The 19,631-nt window shown below is 41.0% G+C and overlaps 4 protein-coding genes across 7 annotated transcripts in view; 3 read left to right on the top strand and 1 right to left on the bottom strand.

Moving 5' to 3' along the window:
• The first annotated feature begins 1,604 nt into the window (after positions 1 to 1,604).
• Positions 1,605 to 6,261, top strand: si:ch1073-416d2.4 (coiled-coil domain-containing protein 42 homolog). Its single transcript, XM_064325517.1, has 9 exons — positions 1,605 to 1,983; positions 2,300 to 2,345; positions 2,567 to 2,743; positions 2,993 to 3,150; positions 3,498 to 3,580; positions 3,775 to 3,947; positions 4,739 to 4,849; positions 5,495 to 5,611; positions 5,771 to 6,261. The coding sequence occupies exons 1-9, from the start codon at positions 1,877 to 1,879 to the stop codon at positions 5,978 to 5,980; spliced, it is 1,182 nt and encodes a 393-aa protein (XP_064181587.1). The 5' UTR covers positions 1,605 to 1,876; the 3' UTR covers positions 5,981 to 6,261.
• Positions 6,262 to 6,416: 155 nt separating this feature from the next.
• Positions 6,417 to 9,136, top strand: LOC135249902 (ubiquitin thioesterase OTUB2-like). Its single transcript, XM_064325582.1, has 6 exons — positions 6,417 to 6,937; positions 7,049 to 7,129; positions 7,422 to 7,540; positions 7,674 to 7,758; positions 7,972 to 8,163; positions 8,529 to 9,136. The coding sequence occupies exons 1-6, from the start codon at positions 6,935 to 6,937 to the stop codon at positions 8,742 to 8,744; spliced, it is 696 nt and encodes a 231-aa protein (XP_064181652.1). The 5' UTR covers positions 6,417 to 6,934; the 3' UTR covers positions 8,745 to 9,136.
• On the bottom strand, positions 8,898 to 15,370 carry ddx24 (DEAD (Asp-Glu-Ala-Asp) box helicase 24). Of its 2 annotated transcripts, none has more exons than XM_064325385.1 (9): positions 15,214 to 15,370; positions 13,677 to 14,500; positions 12,650 to 13,141; positions 12,412 to 12,565; positions 10,446 to 10,958; positions 10,225 to 10,300; positions 9,946 to 10,134; positions 9,641 to 9,770; positions 8,898 to 9,373 (listed from the first exon to the last, which is right to left on the bottom strand). In XM_064325385.1, the coding sequence occupies exons 2-9, from the start codon at positions 14,494 to 14,496 to the stop codon at positions 9,132 to 9,134; spliced, it is 2,616 nt and encodes an 871-aa protein (XP_064181455.1). In that variant the 5' UTR covers positions 14,497 to 14,500; positions 15,214 to 15,370; the 3' UTR covers positions 8,898 to 9,131. The 2 variants fall into 2 exon arrangements, with proteins under 2 accessions (XP_064181455.1, XP_064181464.1); XM_064325394.1 differs by lacking the exon at positions 15,214 to 15,370 and adding an exon at positions 14,700 to 14,724.
• A 61-nt stretch (positions 15,371 to 15,431) lies between these two features.
• The window catches only part of ppp4r4 (protein phosphatase 4, regulatory subunit 4), a 29,908-nt gene continuing 25,708 nt past the window's right edge, over positions 15,432 to 19,631 (top strand). For 2 of the 3 annotated variants that reach the window (XM_064325408.1, XM_064325421.1), the window contains exons 1-2: positions 15,433 to 16,950; positions 18,845 to 18,918. In XM_064325408.1, coding sequence (XP_064181478.1) covers positions 16,846 to 16,950; positions 18,845 to 18,918 — 179 coding nt within the window. In that variant the 5' untranslated portion in view covers positions 15,433 to 16,845. Of the gene's footprint in view, positions 16,951 to 18,844; positions 18,919 to 19,631 lie in introns of all 3 variants that reach the window. The other variant, XM_064325416.1, reaches the window with a different exon arrangement.

The following is a 19,631-nucleotide window of genomic DNA, read 5'->3' on the forward strand; positions in this document are numbered from 1 at the left end:
TCACCTAAGAGGTTCAGAACTATTTTCATCAAAGTAAGGGGGAGTTAATAATAGGGTTATGTGTGCCAGCAGTCAGAAGCCCTTGACCAGAGCCTGTCTGAAAGTAATGTTGTTCTTTTGTTGATGCTGCCAAGGATCCCCCACCAGAAAAACATCAAGCTGTCTCAAAATTTCAGGGGCCTCAAACCAGAGGTAGTTTGAGGGGGATATGTTTTTAACAAAATATAATTAATTCCATATTAATTTACCATTTTTGCATCTCTAAGCACACTGCTTGTATAACCTACAGTAAGCCATGAGATGGTTAGCCCAGGAAATCCACCAGATGTGTTATGTCAGTTGGTAGTGAATGGATGCAGTGTGCAGCGCTTTCCTAATTCTACATGCAGAATCCTGTTTACCCATCATTAAAAACCCTATAGATGTTTAGCCAATCATAGCAGGAAGGTGAGGATCATTTGAGATCTTGCTTGAAGTAAACACTGTCTCAGAAAAGGTGCAGGCAGAAGTTTTAAAACTCAGTATCCACAGCTTTTTGATTCCACAGCTACAATTGAAAGGTATTCTGCTATCTCTGCTTGCATATGGGTACCTCAACTGACTGGCTACATTCAAATGCCATGGTCAATGACCCAAGTTCATCTGAGAATTGAGTGTAGTCTGCCAGCTCTATTAAAGCATTCTGGGCTTTCACTAGGAGAAGCTCACTGAGTTCTCTGCACTGCAGTGCATTCATGCATAATATGCATTTATAAATACTGTAATTGTTTGCATTATATATACTGACTAAACAAAATTTAAGAGATTAGCAGTTCAAAATCAGATTGTAGTGTAACTGAAACTGGAGCTGTTCCAGGCTTGTGTTTTACAAGCCAAGTTTGCATAATGTTCACAGAAGGGCCATTCTAACCTTTGTACTTACCAAAATCAATCAGCAGAAGGGCAGATCCTTGGTGGATTTTTGGTGGGCTCCACCTTATGTGTTCAAATCCAAAACACACTGCTTCCCATATCCCTAACCCACTGATTTTGAGTGTGAATGCTGTTCAAATGAGTAAGCTCTTGAAAACGTCTTACCATAGCTGAAAAAATGACTGGTAGCTGCAAACTGTTTTGCATGAACATGAAGTCTGGTATAAAGCAAGTACACAAAATACAGCCATCAAAAAGGATAGCTAGGAAGCCTTTTTTTTATTTTTTTTACACAATTCAAGCGTCAGTTGTAGCAATATTGAATGAAATATGATTTTTTTTAACACTACCAGATGATAGTTCTAGAGCATCCAAGTAACAGTTTACAGGCTTCTATTGCACATGTCAATGTAATAATCTCAGAAGGATTTTTTTTCTCTGAAAACTGGAAAATTGGTTAGAGTTTGTATTTGTAGGATAAAGTAAGACAGGCATATCTGGTCCTATAGGCAAATGTGGGTTATTGATATCGGCACATAAATTCAATATCATGTATCGCAAATTCTTTACGGGATATTTGACTCCGTAAAAAAATGTATTCAGTCAAAAGGAAATAAATTTCTATGTAGCCTACGCTCTATGGGAAGGACACGGCATTGCTTCCCGTCTATGAAATGGAACGCCTCCTGGTTAGTTGCTATGACGACGAAGAAACGATCTACACGCATGCCTCTTGTTTCTCTGCTGGTAACTCGGCAACATGTAACACAAGAGCAGGAAACGGGCACCTGGAAAGCCCAGTAAGCCTGTTTCTTGGTCGTGTTTTATGTCCCAGTGTTTCAGGTCGAAGTGCGGTTTAAAATGAGGAAACTATGAAATCCAACAAGTATTAATACACCAATAACCGCTCAGTTAAAGCGACGTTTTTTCTGACATATCCACGAAGTTTGCAAACAAGCCGAAAATGGAAGCACTATCTCTACCCCAAATAAATACAGACGACCCACGTCTGAAGCTTAAAGTGGAAAACAGAATGAAAAACATCTTTGTGACGCAACTAGAAGAACCAAGGTATGCTTTAATCGTTATATTTTAGATTTTCAACTGGCGCTTGATTATTAGCTTGTAAAATGTGTTATTTGGACCTCTTTAGCATGTTAGATTTTCTCAAGGTGCACGTTGCTCTGTATGTTAATATAGATTTTCACATGAAAATGAATGAGCACATATTTTACTACTGCCCCGTAGCCGTATAGTTATATCTGTGCATGCGAACTTGAATACAAAAATGAATACAACTAGAGGTAGCTATTTAGCCTAGTCCTACGAAATTTTATTAATGTACTTCTGAAAATGAATTGTTGTTATGTCTTTGCACTTTGCACAGAGAGGAGGAAGATGAAAATGTTAACTTCATCCCAATTATAACTGAGGTAGGAGTTGCATTCCCATTGTGGTCACGAGGAAAGTGATTTTAAAGCAACAGACCAATTCAAATCCTTAAAAAATTGTAAAAGAAGGCGAAAGTCATTTCAAAGTGGCTGAATTTTATGCAGCTGTTTATGTGATTTGCACTTCTTAGTGTCTCATTTTGAATGTGGTATCAATACTGTAAACCATTGCCGTCACCGTAATGCATATTGTATATGTGCAGGCGTCTAGTAGAATATTGGAGACGGGAGTGAACACTCTGCAGAGGACCCTGGTGCTGAAGAAGCAGGTGGAGGTCGAGGAGGTGGACAGAGAATTGGCCCTGAAACGACAGGAGATCAGGGAACGTATGCAGGCCCTGGCGCACCGGCGAGCCGAGTTCGAGCTCAAACAGCAGGCGGTGAGTCCACAGAGCGTTGGCACACCAGCGTCAGCTGCATCGTTTCAAAGCTCTGGCGTCGTGCGGAGCATGGCTGATTCATGTCCCATCTGAACACAGCTGCTGCTGAACTCAGCTGCTGCTGAGTTTGGTTAAACAGCAAGCCCATTCTGAATCTTGTAAACAACGTTATGTCATTTTCCGACACCTGTTTTGGTGCTCATATGTTGGTTATTAGTCATTCTTCAAACTTTGCTTTCTTGTATCCAGAACAAAGACAGGGCGGGAAAGTTTGAGAAGTTTGTCCAGGACAACGAGGCAAAGAGGCGTCGGGCTCAGAGGAAATACCTAGTGGAGAGGAAGCAAAATGAGCTGAAAGAAACTGAGATCGAGGAGCTTCAGCAACAGCTTCAGAAACTGCAGGCCAGGTAACCAAAGTGCAGGATGGGTACAGTTTATGATATCTATACTATACTTTTAGGATATGTTATGCATGCAACATCAATGATATCAATTATTGTTACTGTTGAATGCCTTTGTTGAGCACAGAACTGTGACCAACATGTGGACAGTAACATTGGATACTGGATATTGTGTTTTAACTTAAAAGATTGTGTACGGATCTTAAATAGTATTGATAGCACAATGACAACAGTACCTTATTAAAACATTTTTACATAGTCCTATGCTGTTTGTATAGATGGCACTTTCACTCCACACATATGTAGTTTTAGTATGTTTATATTATATATTCTAATTTTTGCAACTCCTATAGGCAATGTTTTTTAAAGGAGACGATGAACAAATACAAGACATATGAAGACTACCTGCTCATGGTTTTAGACTTGCTTCCTGAAAGTAAGTTTCCAAGAAGTGAGGGCCAAATAAAGGATATAAAGGATTATTTTCATGTCCCTTGCAGCATAGTTATTGTGTTTCATGGAACGTAAGTGAGTAAAAGATGCAATTACATTTCGAAACTTATTTGATGAAATAGATTTTATCACTGTTTTTGTAGGGAGCCTGTGATTGCCTCCTCTCCTCCTATGCAGATTACCTGGAGTACGGGGCGGAGTCACTGGTCTTGCCCATAATCCGCCGTCGGGAAACCCTGTCCGTCACTCACCAGGACCTGGTGGAGAGGCTCGGCGGGCTGCTGGATGAGCTGGAGCAGAGTCAGCGCAGCCTGGAGGCCCTGAACCAGGAGCATGACACCAACAAGCTGGTGAGGCACAGGCAACGTGGCCATTCCTAGACTGACACGGCCATTCCTAAAAAATGCCGGGTTATCCATTAAGACCTTTAGAAATTATTGTCAAGAGTCACAACAAAAGAATAAAAACACTACATTTGAAATATTTGCATAGAAGCTGTAAAGCTGTATCCCTGATAGGATGTCAGTTGGGCTTTCAGTACCAGGGACAAGGATAGTAACATGATTGTGCACATTTGGTTCCTCACCATCAAAATACACCCTGGCTATTTTTGGTTTTGTGCAATGTGTGAATACACAAGTGATTGTGAGCATGATTCACTTGTATGTTGTTAAATATGATATCAGTGCTGATGTTTATCAATGATGTGTTCTGCACTCGCAGTTTTCAGTTTTCAAATGCATGCATAACATTAATGAATAAACTATATGGTTACAAGTAGTATGAACATCTGTCATGTGCTTTTTAAATACTGCCAGTGGCAAAACAAAAAGAAACTCAAAATGACATAAACAGTTGATGCAATTTGAAATGATGAACTATTGTTTCAATTTTGAGAACTTAATCTAAAATACATTGGCTAAACTATAGTGCAATACGGTGCAAATGGAACAGCACTGTACCACTAAGATGGGCTACATTTATCTCAGGTGTAACCTTGATTAATATTGTATGTACCATATATCACATAAATCACTTTGTAAACTGATATTTCCCTGGGCTGGAAATTAATCACTGTGTCAAACTTGTGGAAAACTTTATTTAGCTCAGATGTACACTCATCCTTTTTGTTCTGGAGCAGATGACAAACAGGAAGCTATACGAGCTGCAGAACCAATGGGACAGAATGAGGGAGAGGAATAAGGAGCTGGAGATGAACCTGCAGTTTCACCTTGGACAGTCTCGAGACCAGGTCTGAATACGCTGCTCCTACCTCATTGCAATATTAGGGGAAGATCCATGCACCATTGTTGCTGTAAAAGTGTGAAAGATGTCACTGTGAAATGCATTTGAGTCTTAACTAAATCGGAAATGCATAAGAGCTGATACACACCTGTCTCTTTCTTCCTCTTGTGTGAATCACCTCACTGAAGTCCTCAATTCAATTCATTGAATTCATTCAGATAGATGACCAATTAACCATTCATACTCCAATTACGAAAATACACTGCACCATTAGAGCAGGACAGATTTGGCCACTGGAGGGCATGGTTTCAGCATTTCAGCATTAAAGGGATAGCTTTCTTGGGTTTTTGATATTTTTTGTTTTATTTCATGTTTTTGATTGGCATACACAGTTTTTGTGCAATGAAGGATAGTTTCTGATGACCAGCTGGATTTGAAATGGATGGTATAACAAAATTTGAAGGTTTGTAGTTTAAAGCAAGAAAATGTTGATACAAATAACTACACAGTAAACCTGTGTGCTCATAATGTATAATATGAGATTTGTGCCATGTATAATTTGGGATATCTCAGTAATGTGCAGTTGATGGAGCTACAGTGCATATAACATACAAACTAATGTACAGCCTGTGCATACTGTGCATCCTGGCAGACTGAAGAGACGGGGAGTCTGCTTATAGCCATCCAGAATATGGGGGAGCAGTGTCATTCAGAGCAGTACGGGCCGCTCGAGGACATGAACTTGTTACGCATGATGGATATGATAAAGGTAGGGACCTCAAATTGCTACGACAATTATTGCTAATTTGTTAGCATTCATAATAGCATTCATAATTCATGAATAAATCAGCACTCAATTATTTTAGAGGGCACTACATTCCAAAACGTCTTTCCAACAAACTTTTTGAAATGATTTTATTGCTAACAGGAATTTATTCAGGAGAAGGCAGATGTGGAGAAAAGGGCGATGCTCCTGATGGATTCAAGTTCAACGATTGCGAGCTCCACAGAGCTCACGGGAGCCCGGGAGAAGGGATCTGTAACTGTGAAAAGCAACAGTAAAGCACCGCTGAAAAGCACAAGCAAGATCAGCTGTAAAAGTAGCTCAGTCCTCACTGGATCAAAACTGAAGATGTGAACCTAGCCAGTACATGACTGTACAGACTGAAGCCCTTAGGATTGATGGCATTCTCTTTAAAAGGGAAAATGTCTCTCCTGACAAATATTATGTCCATATATTTTCATGTGTACAGTACAAATAAGTGATAGTTTTTATGTGTATACCTGAACATTTTTAGGTTTTAAAAAATAACAAAGTTTTATCTCTTAATTTTTAAAATGCTATTTGAGGATATTTGTGATATGAGATAGTCATCTTAATTATATTTTTATTTGTAACAATATGATTTATAATAAAAAACAATACATGAAAAAAAATTGTCTTGATTTTGTGTGGTACATTTGGATTGATGTCCAGAACATGAAATCACTTAACAGAAGACAATTGTGGTTAATGAGAACACAGCATTTAGATCTGCTTAATAATTAATAGTTAATTGATGAATAGTCTCATTTCATAATTTCATTTAAATCGACTGCATAGGTATGGGTGGGCCATGACAACTTAAATAGTATCCTAGTTCACACATTTACCTTGTCTGAACCACCACACCCAATTGTTAATGCACACCTTTGTTGCAGTTCTAGTACATCTAGATATATGCAGGCCCAACTATAAGAATATTTTTGACATGACCATGATGTTCCTGGTATTAGCGGTATTTGTCCAAGTCCGGAAGTAAGTCGAATTGACTTTAGCATCGAGAACGGTCTCTTTAAACGAAAACCACGTGATCATGAACACGTTTGTTACCGGAAGATGATCCTCAGCCAGTAATGGCTGCAATAACATTATTTGAATGGCAAATTTGAATGACTTATTTTTAATTCGGTATAGTTCTGTTAGCTTCCTTACTTGCAGACTATTGTAATTATCAAAATAAGTCAAAGGACTACCCAAATACTCTGAATACGTTGCGGGGCTAATATGGTGTAGTAATTTGCCAGTTCATTTGCAGTACACGGCATAAAAATGGTATATAAAGTTTTACTGCGCCGTTATAAGGTTACATAGAAATGAATCTGACGTTTTTTACGTATTTGCACTAATGTATTTTCTAATGTATCGTTATAACTGTGTTTTCAGACGGATGCCGCAGAGCTCGTTTCTGAAAAGCTGGACATTGCCACTCTAAGGACAGAGCAAGCCGAAGATGAGAAGACTAAGGTAGTACAGTAGAACACTGTGATTAGAGGTTTAAAAAAAGATTGCCTATCACCTGTGTTTCCCCCTCTGCCCAGCTGCAACCATAAACTGTAGAAAAATAGGTTGCAACAAGCCAGATTTACGGAAACGGGCACACGTGAATAAATTCATGCACCAAAATGTAATCGTGATTTTGATCTTGGGTTTAAAGAATACACGCTGAAACAAACGTGTTCGCAATTTTATGCTACGTAATGCGTCACCTTTGCATTATTTTTTTTCTGACGCCTGAACGTGCTGACTTGTTTGATAGGAAATCTGTAAAGATTATTCGTCCATTAGAAGAATCAAGGGAGATGGCAACTGTTTTTACCGAGCGGTAATATTTGGACATCTGGAGGTATTGCTGCAAGATGAGCGGGGTATGCAAATGTAAGTACCCTTTTAAATGTAATGTGTCAATAAAAATATGTACATACAGCCAAAATACTTGAAACTGTGGGAATGCTTTGCATGCAACACTTCACAGCTGAACACCTTGTGCAACATTTTCTTTGCATTTCAGCTTCAAAGATGAATTGATTCAGACTGGTAAAGAGCTCTTGCTTGCAGGATTTTCTGAGAGCTCGTTTGAAGATATACTTAACACAGTAAGTGTGCTGTTCTGTCCAGATTCAATTTATTAGCAGTTTGTATGCTCAGATCATTTTAAGCCCAATTTCAAAATTATATAGGTACTATTTTAATTCAGCACATTAACCATTCTAGTGCGTGCTTGACATCTATACAAAATATGTGAAGACAAGTGACATGTCAGAACACTAGTTTGCATTAATTGCAATAAAATGCACTTGTCATTGCAGTTTGTCCGTGTTTTGGTGTGCACTGAAGCAGATAACCAGGACTCAACCCTGTTAAAAGTCTTCAATGACCAGTCTACTTCAGACAGCATGGTACAGTACCTTAGGCTGCTCACCTCAGCCTACCTACAGAACCACTCTGACTTCTTCCAGCACTTTGTTGAAGCACCCAACCTGAAGTCATACTGCACCCAGGTCAGTCTCAAGAAATGCCATTGCTGCCCTCTAGCGGCAGGCCTTGCTATTAAAATCAGAGGACAGTTGAATTTTGTCACGCCTTTCATCAAGACAAGCATCTGATACTCAGGACATAAATGTACCTATGAAAAGTAAAGTTGAAACTTGACCCCATTCAAATCCAAGACATGTCAGCCATGGATTCCCTTCTTTTCATCCAACTCTCCCAACAAACTTTATGCCATTATCTCCTTCATGGGTTTGCAAGCACCATATTTAATCACGGTAAAAGTCAGATATTTGCTTTAATTTCTGTAAAATCATGCGCTGTAGCTGAAACTTATCTTATTTCCTTTTCCTGCAACTTGGTATCTTATGGTTAGGAAGTGGAAACGATGGCGATGGAGTGCGATCATGTGGAGATCATTGCCCTGTCTGAGGCCCTAGGGCTAAGTTTTCACATTGTGTCCATGGAAGCAGGTGATGGACATCTTACCCACCACACCATTCCAGAGGGAGCCATCCCCTCTCTGCATCTCCTATACAAGACTGCTCACTATGACATACTCTACCCACGTGCACATCTTGAAGAATCTTAAGACTAGTTTTTCCATCTCAGGTTGGGTTACATTTAAACAAAAGTAAAACTGTGCCTTACTGAGTGAACAATAACACACTGGCCAAACGCCACAGAATTAAAATGTAAAGTTCATGGGTGGCATAGGAAGAAGAGTATTCAGGGGCTTATAGCATTTTGCTGTCTTTTTTAAAATATATTTTTAATGTGTATTGCTTCCGTGCCACATGTAAAATGCACACTGTGAATTCATTTTTCCATGTCATATTTGATAAACATTTCAAATGTATTTTTTTTTTTAACTAAGAGATGTAATTATATACAAGTGTATATTAAACCTCAATTAATTCCTTTCCATTTGCGCTGTTGTTACCTCAAGTGAAAATAAACAGTTCAGAGCACATGGGTGTTAAACAGCGTGCTGCTGCGGGTTCTTTTTGGGCTTCTGCTTCTGACTGATGACACTGTCGAGGGCGGTCCTGACGGAGGCCAGAGGCAGCTCGGGCAGGGACAGCTTTCCCATTTGCGTGGGGTACTTTGTCTTCATCGCGCTCTTAAAGACAGGCTGGGACAGCAGGTGCTTCAGGTGTCTCTTCATGCCCTTCACCATTTTCTGCTGCTGCATGTCGTCCTCTTCGGTTTTCCTGCCTCCTGAAAGGCGTGCACGCACAGACAGAGACAGACAGATGGACAGAAATCAGCCTCCGAAAATGCTTGTGGGTGATGAGCAGCTACTTACACATTATTTTCATGTGCTTAATCTGTACAATTAAAACGAACCACATGCACTTTTTTAAAATTATGTTTTTTTACTAAAATGTTTCACAGACCTATACAAAACCATACAAAATTTAAATATAAAACATTTTTGGTGCCAAAGCAACACAGCATATGTGGGGGGGGGAGCGTTACGGTTACCCAAGAGAAGGTCATCATCCAGATCCATCTCTATCGCTTCTGCTGCTTGCTTGAACCAGGAATTGTGATGTTTCTCCCGGCTGTTGTGGTACTCAATCTTCTCTATCTTCCTGGCCATCTTGACACGCTCCTTTACAGGCAGGCACACAGTGTTAGCACAATTTAAATAGTGCACAACCCACTGCACCATTTCACTTAAAGAAAAAAAAAATACAACCCGCCATAATACAAGATTATATAATTCAACTGCCACTTAATCGCAGTAAAAGCTACCCAATGCCACAACAAGCTGGGACTGAACATACCTTAATCGCTGCCATGCACTTAGTCTGCACGGGAAACATGGGCGGCTCTTCATCCTTTCCAAGCGTTCGGTAGATTTTCTTGAAGTTCACCACGTCGTCTGGCCCAATCAACAGCAGACTGAGACCCTCCTTGGTTGCGCGTGCCGTGCGGCCGCTCCGATGGACGTACGTCTCTGACGTTCGCGGCACCTGTAGGAAAGGAGGAGGAAAAGGTCTCTCGCTGAATAAAACCCAAGAGATGACAAGCAAGGGGTGTAGGGGTCTCGGGGTGTACCCCACCTGGTAATGAATGACGTGCTGGACGTTGGGAATGTCCAGGCCTCGTGCTGCCACGTCCGTCGTTAGGAGGACACAGCTGCCACCGAGAAGCAAACAGCGTGACTTAGACATGTTCTACATCTAAAAAAAAACCACACTGGCACACCAGCAGGAGTTCACAGCAGCACGGGACACGTCGCTGTGGGTGTGAATTCGCACCACGTGTGTGGCAGCTCCCTCACCTCTCCCTCTCGGCAAACCTCTCCAGGTTCTTGAGCCGCTGCTTCTGGTGCATGTTGGCGTGCAGAGGCAACGGGGTGCGGTCCAGGATGGTGAGCAGGGAGTTGAGACGCTTGATGCAGTCGATGCTGTTGGCGAACACCATGGTGCGTCCTGGGTACTGGAGCAGGAAGTAGTACAGGTAGAAGTCCTTGTCGTCCTTGTCGCAGTGAATGCGCGTCTCCGTCAGCGTCTCCACCGTGGCCTCCTTCCTGGTCAGGTCGATGACCTTGGGCTTGGCCTTGATGCCCACCTTCTCCATGAGGATCTCCAGCTTGCTCCGCTGGTCCAGCTTCTTGGTCTTCTTCTGCAGGATGCGGACCGGCGCCTTGTGCACCATGGTCAGGGTGGCCGAGAAGACGAAGGTCTGCCGCTGGGGGCTGTACTGAGCATTGTTCAGCATCTCCAGCAGGTTCTCCAGCTCTGCGAAGTGGCCCTTCTCCACCATGCGGTCTGCTTCATCGATCACCAGGCACCTGGAGAACAGCATTTGTGTGTGCCCGGTCACTGCCATTGCATTCACTGGGTAATGCATATGATAATGTGGGAAAATAATCTCCAGTCACATCATTGTACTCAGACCCATTGATCAAATCATTTGATCAATGATGTCGTTGTGCATCATGGCAGCCTTACAGAACAAGCATTTGCCAGTTAATAAATTCACTTACATTGGCTTACAGAAGTATTCAGACCTGCAGTTTGCACTTTAAATATTTTGATGCCTCAGTTTCAATTCATTCAACCTACTCCACACTGTCATTTTTGCTTTGATAGTGTAGACCAAAAATGTGAATGCCTACGTTATAATTTCATGCTCTGAGGCAACAAATGTGAGGCCTGCAAGGGTCTGAAAACTTTTGCAAGCCACTGCATATACTGTATTACAATGTCTGACTGTGAGTTATGGGTAAACATCGATATATGCGAACGTGTGTTTTATGTTACTACAGTCATTATTAATCTGTAATTTATAGACTAGTTATCATTCTGTGATTAGCCACCGACATGCTTACTAACACTATAAAATTTGCACAGGCTGTCTGAATTCGAAATGAATCACCCAAAGTGAATTATTCAGTACCAACGTTTTACCAAGCATAAATGACAGTATGTTGAACTTTAGATCAAAGTAAATGAGGTGTTTAGTAAATTCAGACTTATCACATTAAACTCGCATAGCATATCTTTGACACTAATATTACAGAAACTCTCTGTAACTACATCAAAACACTGGGAATGATATCACTGAAAATGAGGTCCGACTGTTGAGAACTGCAGCTTGTCGGTCTGTGCTGTAGATTGCTTTGCTTTCATTATGCATGCTAGTTGCTCATGAATTTTACTACTGTACTGCGCAATTTGTATTTTACATTCTCACTGTCTCCATGAAATAATTCCATGATGTTACAAGTATTTAGTTCCATTTTGGCAAGCAGATACGCAAACAAAAAAGGATCCTAGTTTTGCTCACATGGATTTGTCAACCTCAGATTAGTCTGCCTAAAGTTACCCAACTCAGGAAGTATTCAGTAGGCTTAATGTACAAGTTCTTGTGTGTGCTAAACTGTTTTAATGGGCTACAAAGTTCTACAGGAAGAACACCTTTATGGAACTTAACATACTTATTTGTACTGTATTGTAGAAAGTTTTAATTTAAAAAAAAGCATCTGAAAATTTGGATATTCATCTCTAATCTGAACCTTATGTGCAGCAAGCAATACTGGATGTTATATCTAGAAATGAGTTGCCAAAGCTTTCAGTAATCCATTCAGAAACATGAAAACACAAATCAAAAAATCGAGTGCTTTTTTCTTTAGTTTATGGAGTTGCCAGGTTGTAAACCAATATGATGAATTAATATTTTAACTCATAGGAGCAAGGAAAAGAAATGCACAACAGTTGTAGCAACATTTGAGAATAGTGTACCTGAGCTGCCTGAGGTTCAGGAGGTGAGGATGCCTCTCCTTGATCAGCTCCCAGAGGCGGCCTGGTGTTGCAATGACAATCTCGGGCCTTCGATTTAGTAACCTGTTCTGCTTCTGTGGGGCCATTCCACCAACAATTATTGCAGTCTTGATACCTGTACACAAAGACAAATACTTTTCTCACCATCTGCATTAGAGAGTACACGCCACATGCAAGGCTCATTGTGTCCGACACTGACCTGTAAACTGCGCCACGGCATCAATGTGGTGCTTCACCTGGACGGCCAGCTCCCTGGTGGGGGTGAGGATAAGCCCCAGCAACGGCTGCTTTTGATTGGGTGGCACTTTTGCCGCACCAGGAAACTCAAAGTCAAACTCTGCATCCTCAATGACTTTAACACATTGTAGCTTTTGAGAGTCAACGTCATCATCATCTTCCTCCATATCTTCTTCTGCTTCTTGCAATTCATCTTGCTCTTCTTTTTTCTCATCTTCCTCCATATCTTCTTCTGCTTCTTGCAATTCATCTTGCTCTTCTTTTTTCTCATCTTCAGCTTCATCCTCGTCTGCTTGGACTTCCTCCTCCACATCAGGTAGATAGAGACTCTTCAAGTCCGTCTCTGGGACAGCCAGGCTAGCTGGCACTTGCTCATCCTGCCTCTCCTGAGCTCTTCTCCACTCTAGGATGGAATGAATCATGGGTATTCCAAATGACAGTGTCTTACCACTTCCTGTGAAGAAAAAAATAAAGTGTAAATCTCACTTATTCCTCCTTACCTCAAGAGGCACTGGATATTATAACTATTTCATTTAGAACACAATTTATATGGGACTCTGATATGGGGATTATTAACAGTAACTCAACATTAATGCTAAATTATATTCCGGTTACATTGCAAATTATAATCATTAAAAAACTCCAATCTGCAGCTTTGACTGTTGCCAAGGTAACACTAATGGTGAGGCAGTTCTTCCAGTTCTGAAATCTGGAGCTTTACGTGGATTCTTTTCAGATCATCCACTATTCCTTGCGAGTAAAAGCATCAGTTGCAAAGTTGACTTTGGTGAATTATTTTCTTTACTGAAAGATTCTTACTGAAAATCTCTGCTGAATTATGCAGCAGTAAGAAGCTGAATTTGAATATTGTTCTCTGACATGACGTGTACCTTCAATTCAATTTCAAAGAACACAGTTACATTTGCAGCGACGACAGCAGGTGCACACAGTAGACTGCCAACCCTCTGACAATACTTTTCAGCACTCACCTGTTTCAGCGGCTCCAAGTATATCCATGCGATCTCTAATGGCTGGTGGTAAGGCAAGCGCTTGAATAGGTGTAGGGGAGCTGAATCCAAGAGTGCCAAGTGCCTGCAGGACTGGCTCTGGGACAAAGAGATCCTTCCACGCAGATACATCTGTATCTGAACCCAGTTGCCCCGAAAGGGCAGCATTAGTCCAATTTTTTGTCCTCTTTTTGGGTGGTTTTATAGCTTTTTCAGGTGGTTCAGTGTTGGCAGATGGTTTGTCTGTTTCTGCATCTGGTTCCTTCTCTTTCTTGACTTTCTTCTTTGTTTTCAGTGCTTTTGCTTGATGCATTTGAGAATCTTCCTCTGGACCCACAACCTTTTCTGGTCCTATACTTTCCTCGACTGTCTCTTCCACTTCCACCTCTACAGCTTTCACTTCAGAAGTGGAAATACCACTCTGCTCGCTTTCCTTTTTAGCCTTTTTCTTTTTTTTCTTTTTCTTCTTTTTGGAAGGCTGTACGGACTCCTCTTTGTTCTCACTTCCCCCTTCACCTGCCTGCTCTACATCTCCATGTACTACTGCTTCTTTGGTTGCTTTCCTTTTCTTGGCTTTCTTCTCTGTTTTATTTTCCACCTTTGCTGCGACCTTGGCAGAATCAACCAGGCGGTAGTCCGTCAGCTCCTCGAAACACACCAGCCCTCCCATGTCCTGCTCGGAGAAGAGACTGTGGTCCAGCTCTACTGCCTTCCAACTTCCCTTCACAACGATACCCCGCTTTTTGGGCTTCACCCCATTTCTGAGCACCTTCCTCTTGGGCTGTACCTTTTTTGTCTTCATTTTCCTGTTGATTATGGACATATGAAAATGGTTATTACCTTGCTAATAAAGGTATGCACAGATCTTTTTTTTTTTTTTTTTTTAAGTATAATGCCAACTGCCAGGAATTATGTAGCTCAAAGGTGGCCATGCATCAAGAACACAAGGTTTCATTAATAGGCCTAATGGTAAAATTAACACAAAAATAAAATTAATACACTCACCCTATACGGAGGAGTCAATAACAATACAAAGGTGCTGTTGGTATAATGTACAGTTTTAAAAATACAGCCTTAAGAGACACATCTGTTCGGAAAAATATTCAGGAAATTCGCTGAAATTAAGATCACTAACTGAAAAATCCCAAAGGAACAGCATATTTTTCGATACGTGAATTTATTGAACTGAAATGGAACTGTGAAAGTTAATCCGTGCCAAAAAGGAAAACGACAGAAAACGTCAGCATTTCACAGGAAAACTGGTCCCACACTAAAACGCACTGAACCAAATATTTGAAACGATCGTGTCTGGTACTTTTTTTTTAGAAAGGTACGCAACGTTACAGCGCATCGTTAACCTAACGATAGCCTCAGAGTGTGCCATCTAGCCATAACTGATTAGCTAGCAAATTAGCCACCATCCAATACAGAGGAGACAGAGCTGAGGAAACGCAACTTCAAAACCATTGTAAACGCAGTTGAGACAGCAAAGAAACACATACGTATATTATACATTTACCTTGCGGGTGAATAACAGGCAAACTACTGTCTGAAGAATTGAGTTTTTACAGTGCGAGTTTACCCAAAACCACTCATGTGCTGCTCTTCACGAGGACGCAGCCATTTTAGATAAAATCACGTGGGTTGTCGCTGAACCAATCCGACATCAGAACGATTAAATAACTTTATTAACAATTCACACAAAAAAATATCAGGTCTAGTTCCCAATGGTCGCCAGCAGCAGATGAGAAAGATGAGAAAAAGATACATCGAAGATGCTCTTTATTTGTGTTTTTAAAAAAGATATAGTTACTGGTCTGTGGGCTGTGGCTTTTTGGTGACTGTATACTGTATACTGCTTTCTGGTAGCTACAGGTAGCCAACTTTATACATACGATATGCTAGAGGTCTTCTGTAGTAACAGGTGTAAAGCCTGGCGTCAGTCATTTGAAATGAGTCCATATTATGTTATTTATATTTTCGGTGTGAATCGAGCCCTCCCCCTACCTTCCGATATGTTGCCTATTTTTTTCCGTAGACTACTGGCTTTCAGTATAGTAAGTTTTCTGCCGTGCTGTGGCGGCGCGTCTCCATGGAGACCTGCTGCTGCAGCAGCAGCAGAACAGCTAGTCTAAATGTTACTTTGCCTTTGCGCGGTGTAGGTGCGTGTGTATGGACTGAATAGCGAATGTTGGTAGAGATCTCTGTCAAGGTTTCGTTTGCAAACGGAGGTGAATCGACATTGCGTCTGGATATTTAACTACCTCAGATGGAAATTAGGGAGTAAATCAGTCGTTTGTTAGATGACGTTTTATAATATACCTGTATTAACATTGGCTATTTGCTCACTGTCTGGTTTCAGTTGTAACATTAGCGAACGTTAGCTACGTGGTAAACTGGGAAGGTAGCTCGCTGGCTGGCTGTGACAACGATGTCATAACAGTGAGTTAAACCTTGAGGACTGCATAATTGGAGATGAAGCATCGAGCTCAAGCGAAAAAGGGACTATGTTATGTAACGTTAGAAAGACAGACAATCAGGCAAATTTCAGAGATAGGAGAAGGTAAAAGTAACAAGCTTCACTTGGAGGATAGTTAACATTAGCTAACGGATACGATTCTTATAATTTAATATCTGAATTTGTCAAACGTTAAGCAACAAGCTCGTTAACTACTAGTCAGCTCGCAGCAAATTGCTGAATTCGCATAATCGATAGAAAAAATAATGTTGTTCCATCAATATTACGTTACAGTTACAGTATATTAGCACTCCAGCAACGTAGATTTGTAGATTACGCTGGCAAAGGTTGGCTAAATGTGTTGCTACTGGACCTAAGTTAGCTGGTTGTTGGTACCGACATTGACAGAAGAGTTTAGGCGAAATGCTTGCTACAAAAATGATACAAGGAGATGAAGCTATGTAAAATTGATTGCTTGCTAACTGACTAGCTAGATAGTTAAGTGTAAGTTGGAACCAGCCTGACATCATTGCAATCCTCCGGGTCAAGGCACCCAACCCGAGAAGGCTTTGTCGTGGGTGGATCATAGCTTTCCCCAAATCAAAGAATCCAATATTACTCATTCACAGTTAGGAGCTATGGTCACGATACAGCTTTAACCAGCGACCATACACCATAAGGGGAAAAAAACTGATGTTCCTCAGCAAAATGACTTTCAACCAGTCCAGTTTGTTTGGGCAAATTGACGATCTACAGGACCTCGCAATCATCGAAAGACCCATACGAAGGAGTTTGAAGGTAGATGTCGTTAGTATTGTCGGTATTATTATATGTACATGTTATTTGTTTTTTATAAACACGTGAACTATCTTCATTGCTGATTTGCGTCTATATCCAACGTCATCGATTTCCATAGTTGGCGTTGGAATGACATAGCTATGCATTGGAAAAAACTAGGTATCGCAATGTGTAGCTACCTATATGTTTTTCAGTGAAATGTTTATAGCTTATCTTTGCTAGCAAGTCATTTTATGTGACAGAATGTGCGTTGACGGTTGCCAAGTGAGTTGGGTTATTTTATTATTTTGATTTGTTAGCATCACTTGATGACAGCGCTACATAAATCGGGATTGCCTCAACATTTTGATAAACCGACATCAACAACCATGATTATTATTATTATTATTGTTATTGTGGAGATTCCATTTTATTCACGTGATAATTCATACTAGTACAGTCTAGTCTCGCCAAATGGATGTGAATGTAAAACTCATTGGACCTGGGTTCTGTATTTCTGTGATCTGCATAACTGCATGGCTGCTATAAACGTAGTTCAGTTAGTACAGGGAATTTAATCCAGTCCAGTCAATTGTATCCTTCCGAATTATCAACATCATGCAGGAAGATAATATTTCCCATTTCGATGTATATATTTTCAATGTCACCGGGGTGTATACTGCTTAAACATACCTCGTTGCAAACCACCACTTTCAGCTGGCTCAATGTAGCGGGGGTTGCCCACTTGGCTTTACTGCGTGACGCAGTTTCAGTCAGCAGTCAGCTTCATCGGTTCTCCCTCTCCCTTTGCTGCAGAGACAAATGGTCTGTGAAAATCGGCTTTCTCAGTCCAGGGTATTTTGTGTACATCGATAGCTACGTTGACTGTATTTGTGGATGCTGTTATTTTGTTTGATCATTTAAGCAATTTGATACTTTTTAAAGTTTTTAAATACTGTATTATATTTTATTTATAGTATACATATACACAGTGATTGTAGGTAATGTTAATTGCAGTAAACATGTACTTGTACTATTAAATGTCATAGTGAAACAACTATGTATTAGCTGTGTTTCTCAGAATGATCTGTCCTCTGTCTGACTGGTTTTTATTTAAGTCTCCTTTGCCCGTCCACCTTGTACATCACAAAGGGAAGGCTTATTTTCATGCTGTGTCACAGTTTTACGGAGAAAGCAGATTAAACAGAATGGAATTGTACATGCGGGGAGAACGCATCATATTTAGAGGGGGTGGGTGTTTTCTCTGAGCCTTGCCGCGCGTGGATCCGGAGGAGCATCACGGATAATGAGAGAAGCCTTAAAGTAACAGGCTCCACCCACACTGCTCAGTCCCCACACACTCCTCCTACGCAGAGGGGGTGAAACGCAATCTATCGTGCCTTGCTGGAAAAAAAGAATGTCATTCCAGAGCAGTGTGATTGAACCCTGCCCATGGCCTCTTGAGTGCGTCTTGTGGACCTTGTTGTCAGTGCGAATGCCAGTCTGAGTGATGGAGACCACCAGGCCATGGTGCAGTGGGGACTGGAGCAATTGCAGCTCACCTGCTCCCAGAAAGGCACACAAGATTGCGTGTCCAATAAGATTTGTAGCTTGTGCTCGGAAATTTCCGGTAACATCCTTGTGTTGGCAGTGGCACATGTTGTCTCTGTAGAAAAAGGGAATTTGGGACCACCTTTCAGAGAGCAACAGGAAGTAAAATAAATTCTGCTGGAAATTGGCCACAAATCAGCTTGACAGCTGCATTCCAGACAATTGTAGGCATTTGTTTAGTAAAAATTTGGTGTGGGCGCGTTTGATCTTTTTTTTCTTCCTGTTTTCTAAATGTATTTTCTATTTCAAAGCATCAGTCACAGTCCTCCAAACCGTCTTTGCTCTTGTGTGTCTCATTTCCAAGACTGCGGAGGAGATCGAGAAGCTGACGGTGGATGAGGATCTGAATGACATTGAGCGAGCGGTCTACCTTCTCAGGTAAAAGGAGAAGGATGTGGGCCAGTGGTTGCTGACATGGGTGATCAGGGTACAGTGATTGGGGAGGGGGGGAGGGGGGCAGGAAGGATGGCCCACACAACTCTCCTCTTTGTTTTGTTTTGACATATAGCATATATGGATTGATTTATACAGGAATATTTGCTTGCTGCTCGTATAGATCTTTAATGATTAACTGTAGGTAGAGCAGTCTACTCTAATCTTGCTGAGACTTCTTAACTCAGGATCTTTTGAAAACCTTGCAGACACACATTCACATTATCATTACATTCATTAGAATATAACGAGTTAGAATATTAAAGACTCTAGTGCCAGCAACATATTGTTGATGTTCTTCAAAGCACCTCAGTTCAGCAATTCATTAGATTTAAGTGATAGCTGATACTGCAGTGACACTGTATCTAGTGTTCAAATCTGCACATTTGCCAAAGCCTGCCTAAAACAATGGCACATGATACTGACACCTAGACAGTATTAATGCAGTCTGTTCCTAATTGTTCCTTATTCTGTTTTCTTAATTGTAATTGTCAGGTAATCTGGAGACACGTGTCTAGACTTCCAGTGCTGTGAGATCCATGAGTGTAGCACTGCACATCTTTGTCAGAAGGGTTCACAGATAACACATTTATTCATGGGTTTTCTGTTTGAACCTCACCGTTCAAATGACATGGGTGCACAATTTGTAGACTGAGTTG

This window comes from Anguilla rostrata, chromosome 1 (genome assembly GCF_018555375.3).
Source record: "Anguilla rostrata isolate EN2019 chromosome 1, ASM1855537v3, whole genome shotgun sequence".
Lineage (NCBI taxonomy): Eukaryota > Metazoa > Chordata > Actinopteri > Anguilliformes > Anguillidae > Anguilla > Anguilla rostrata.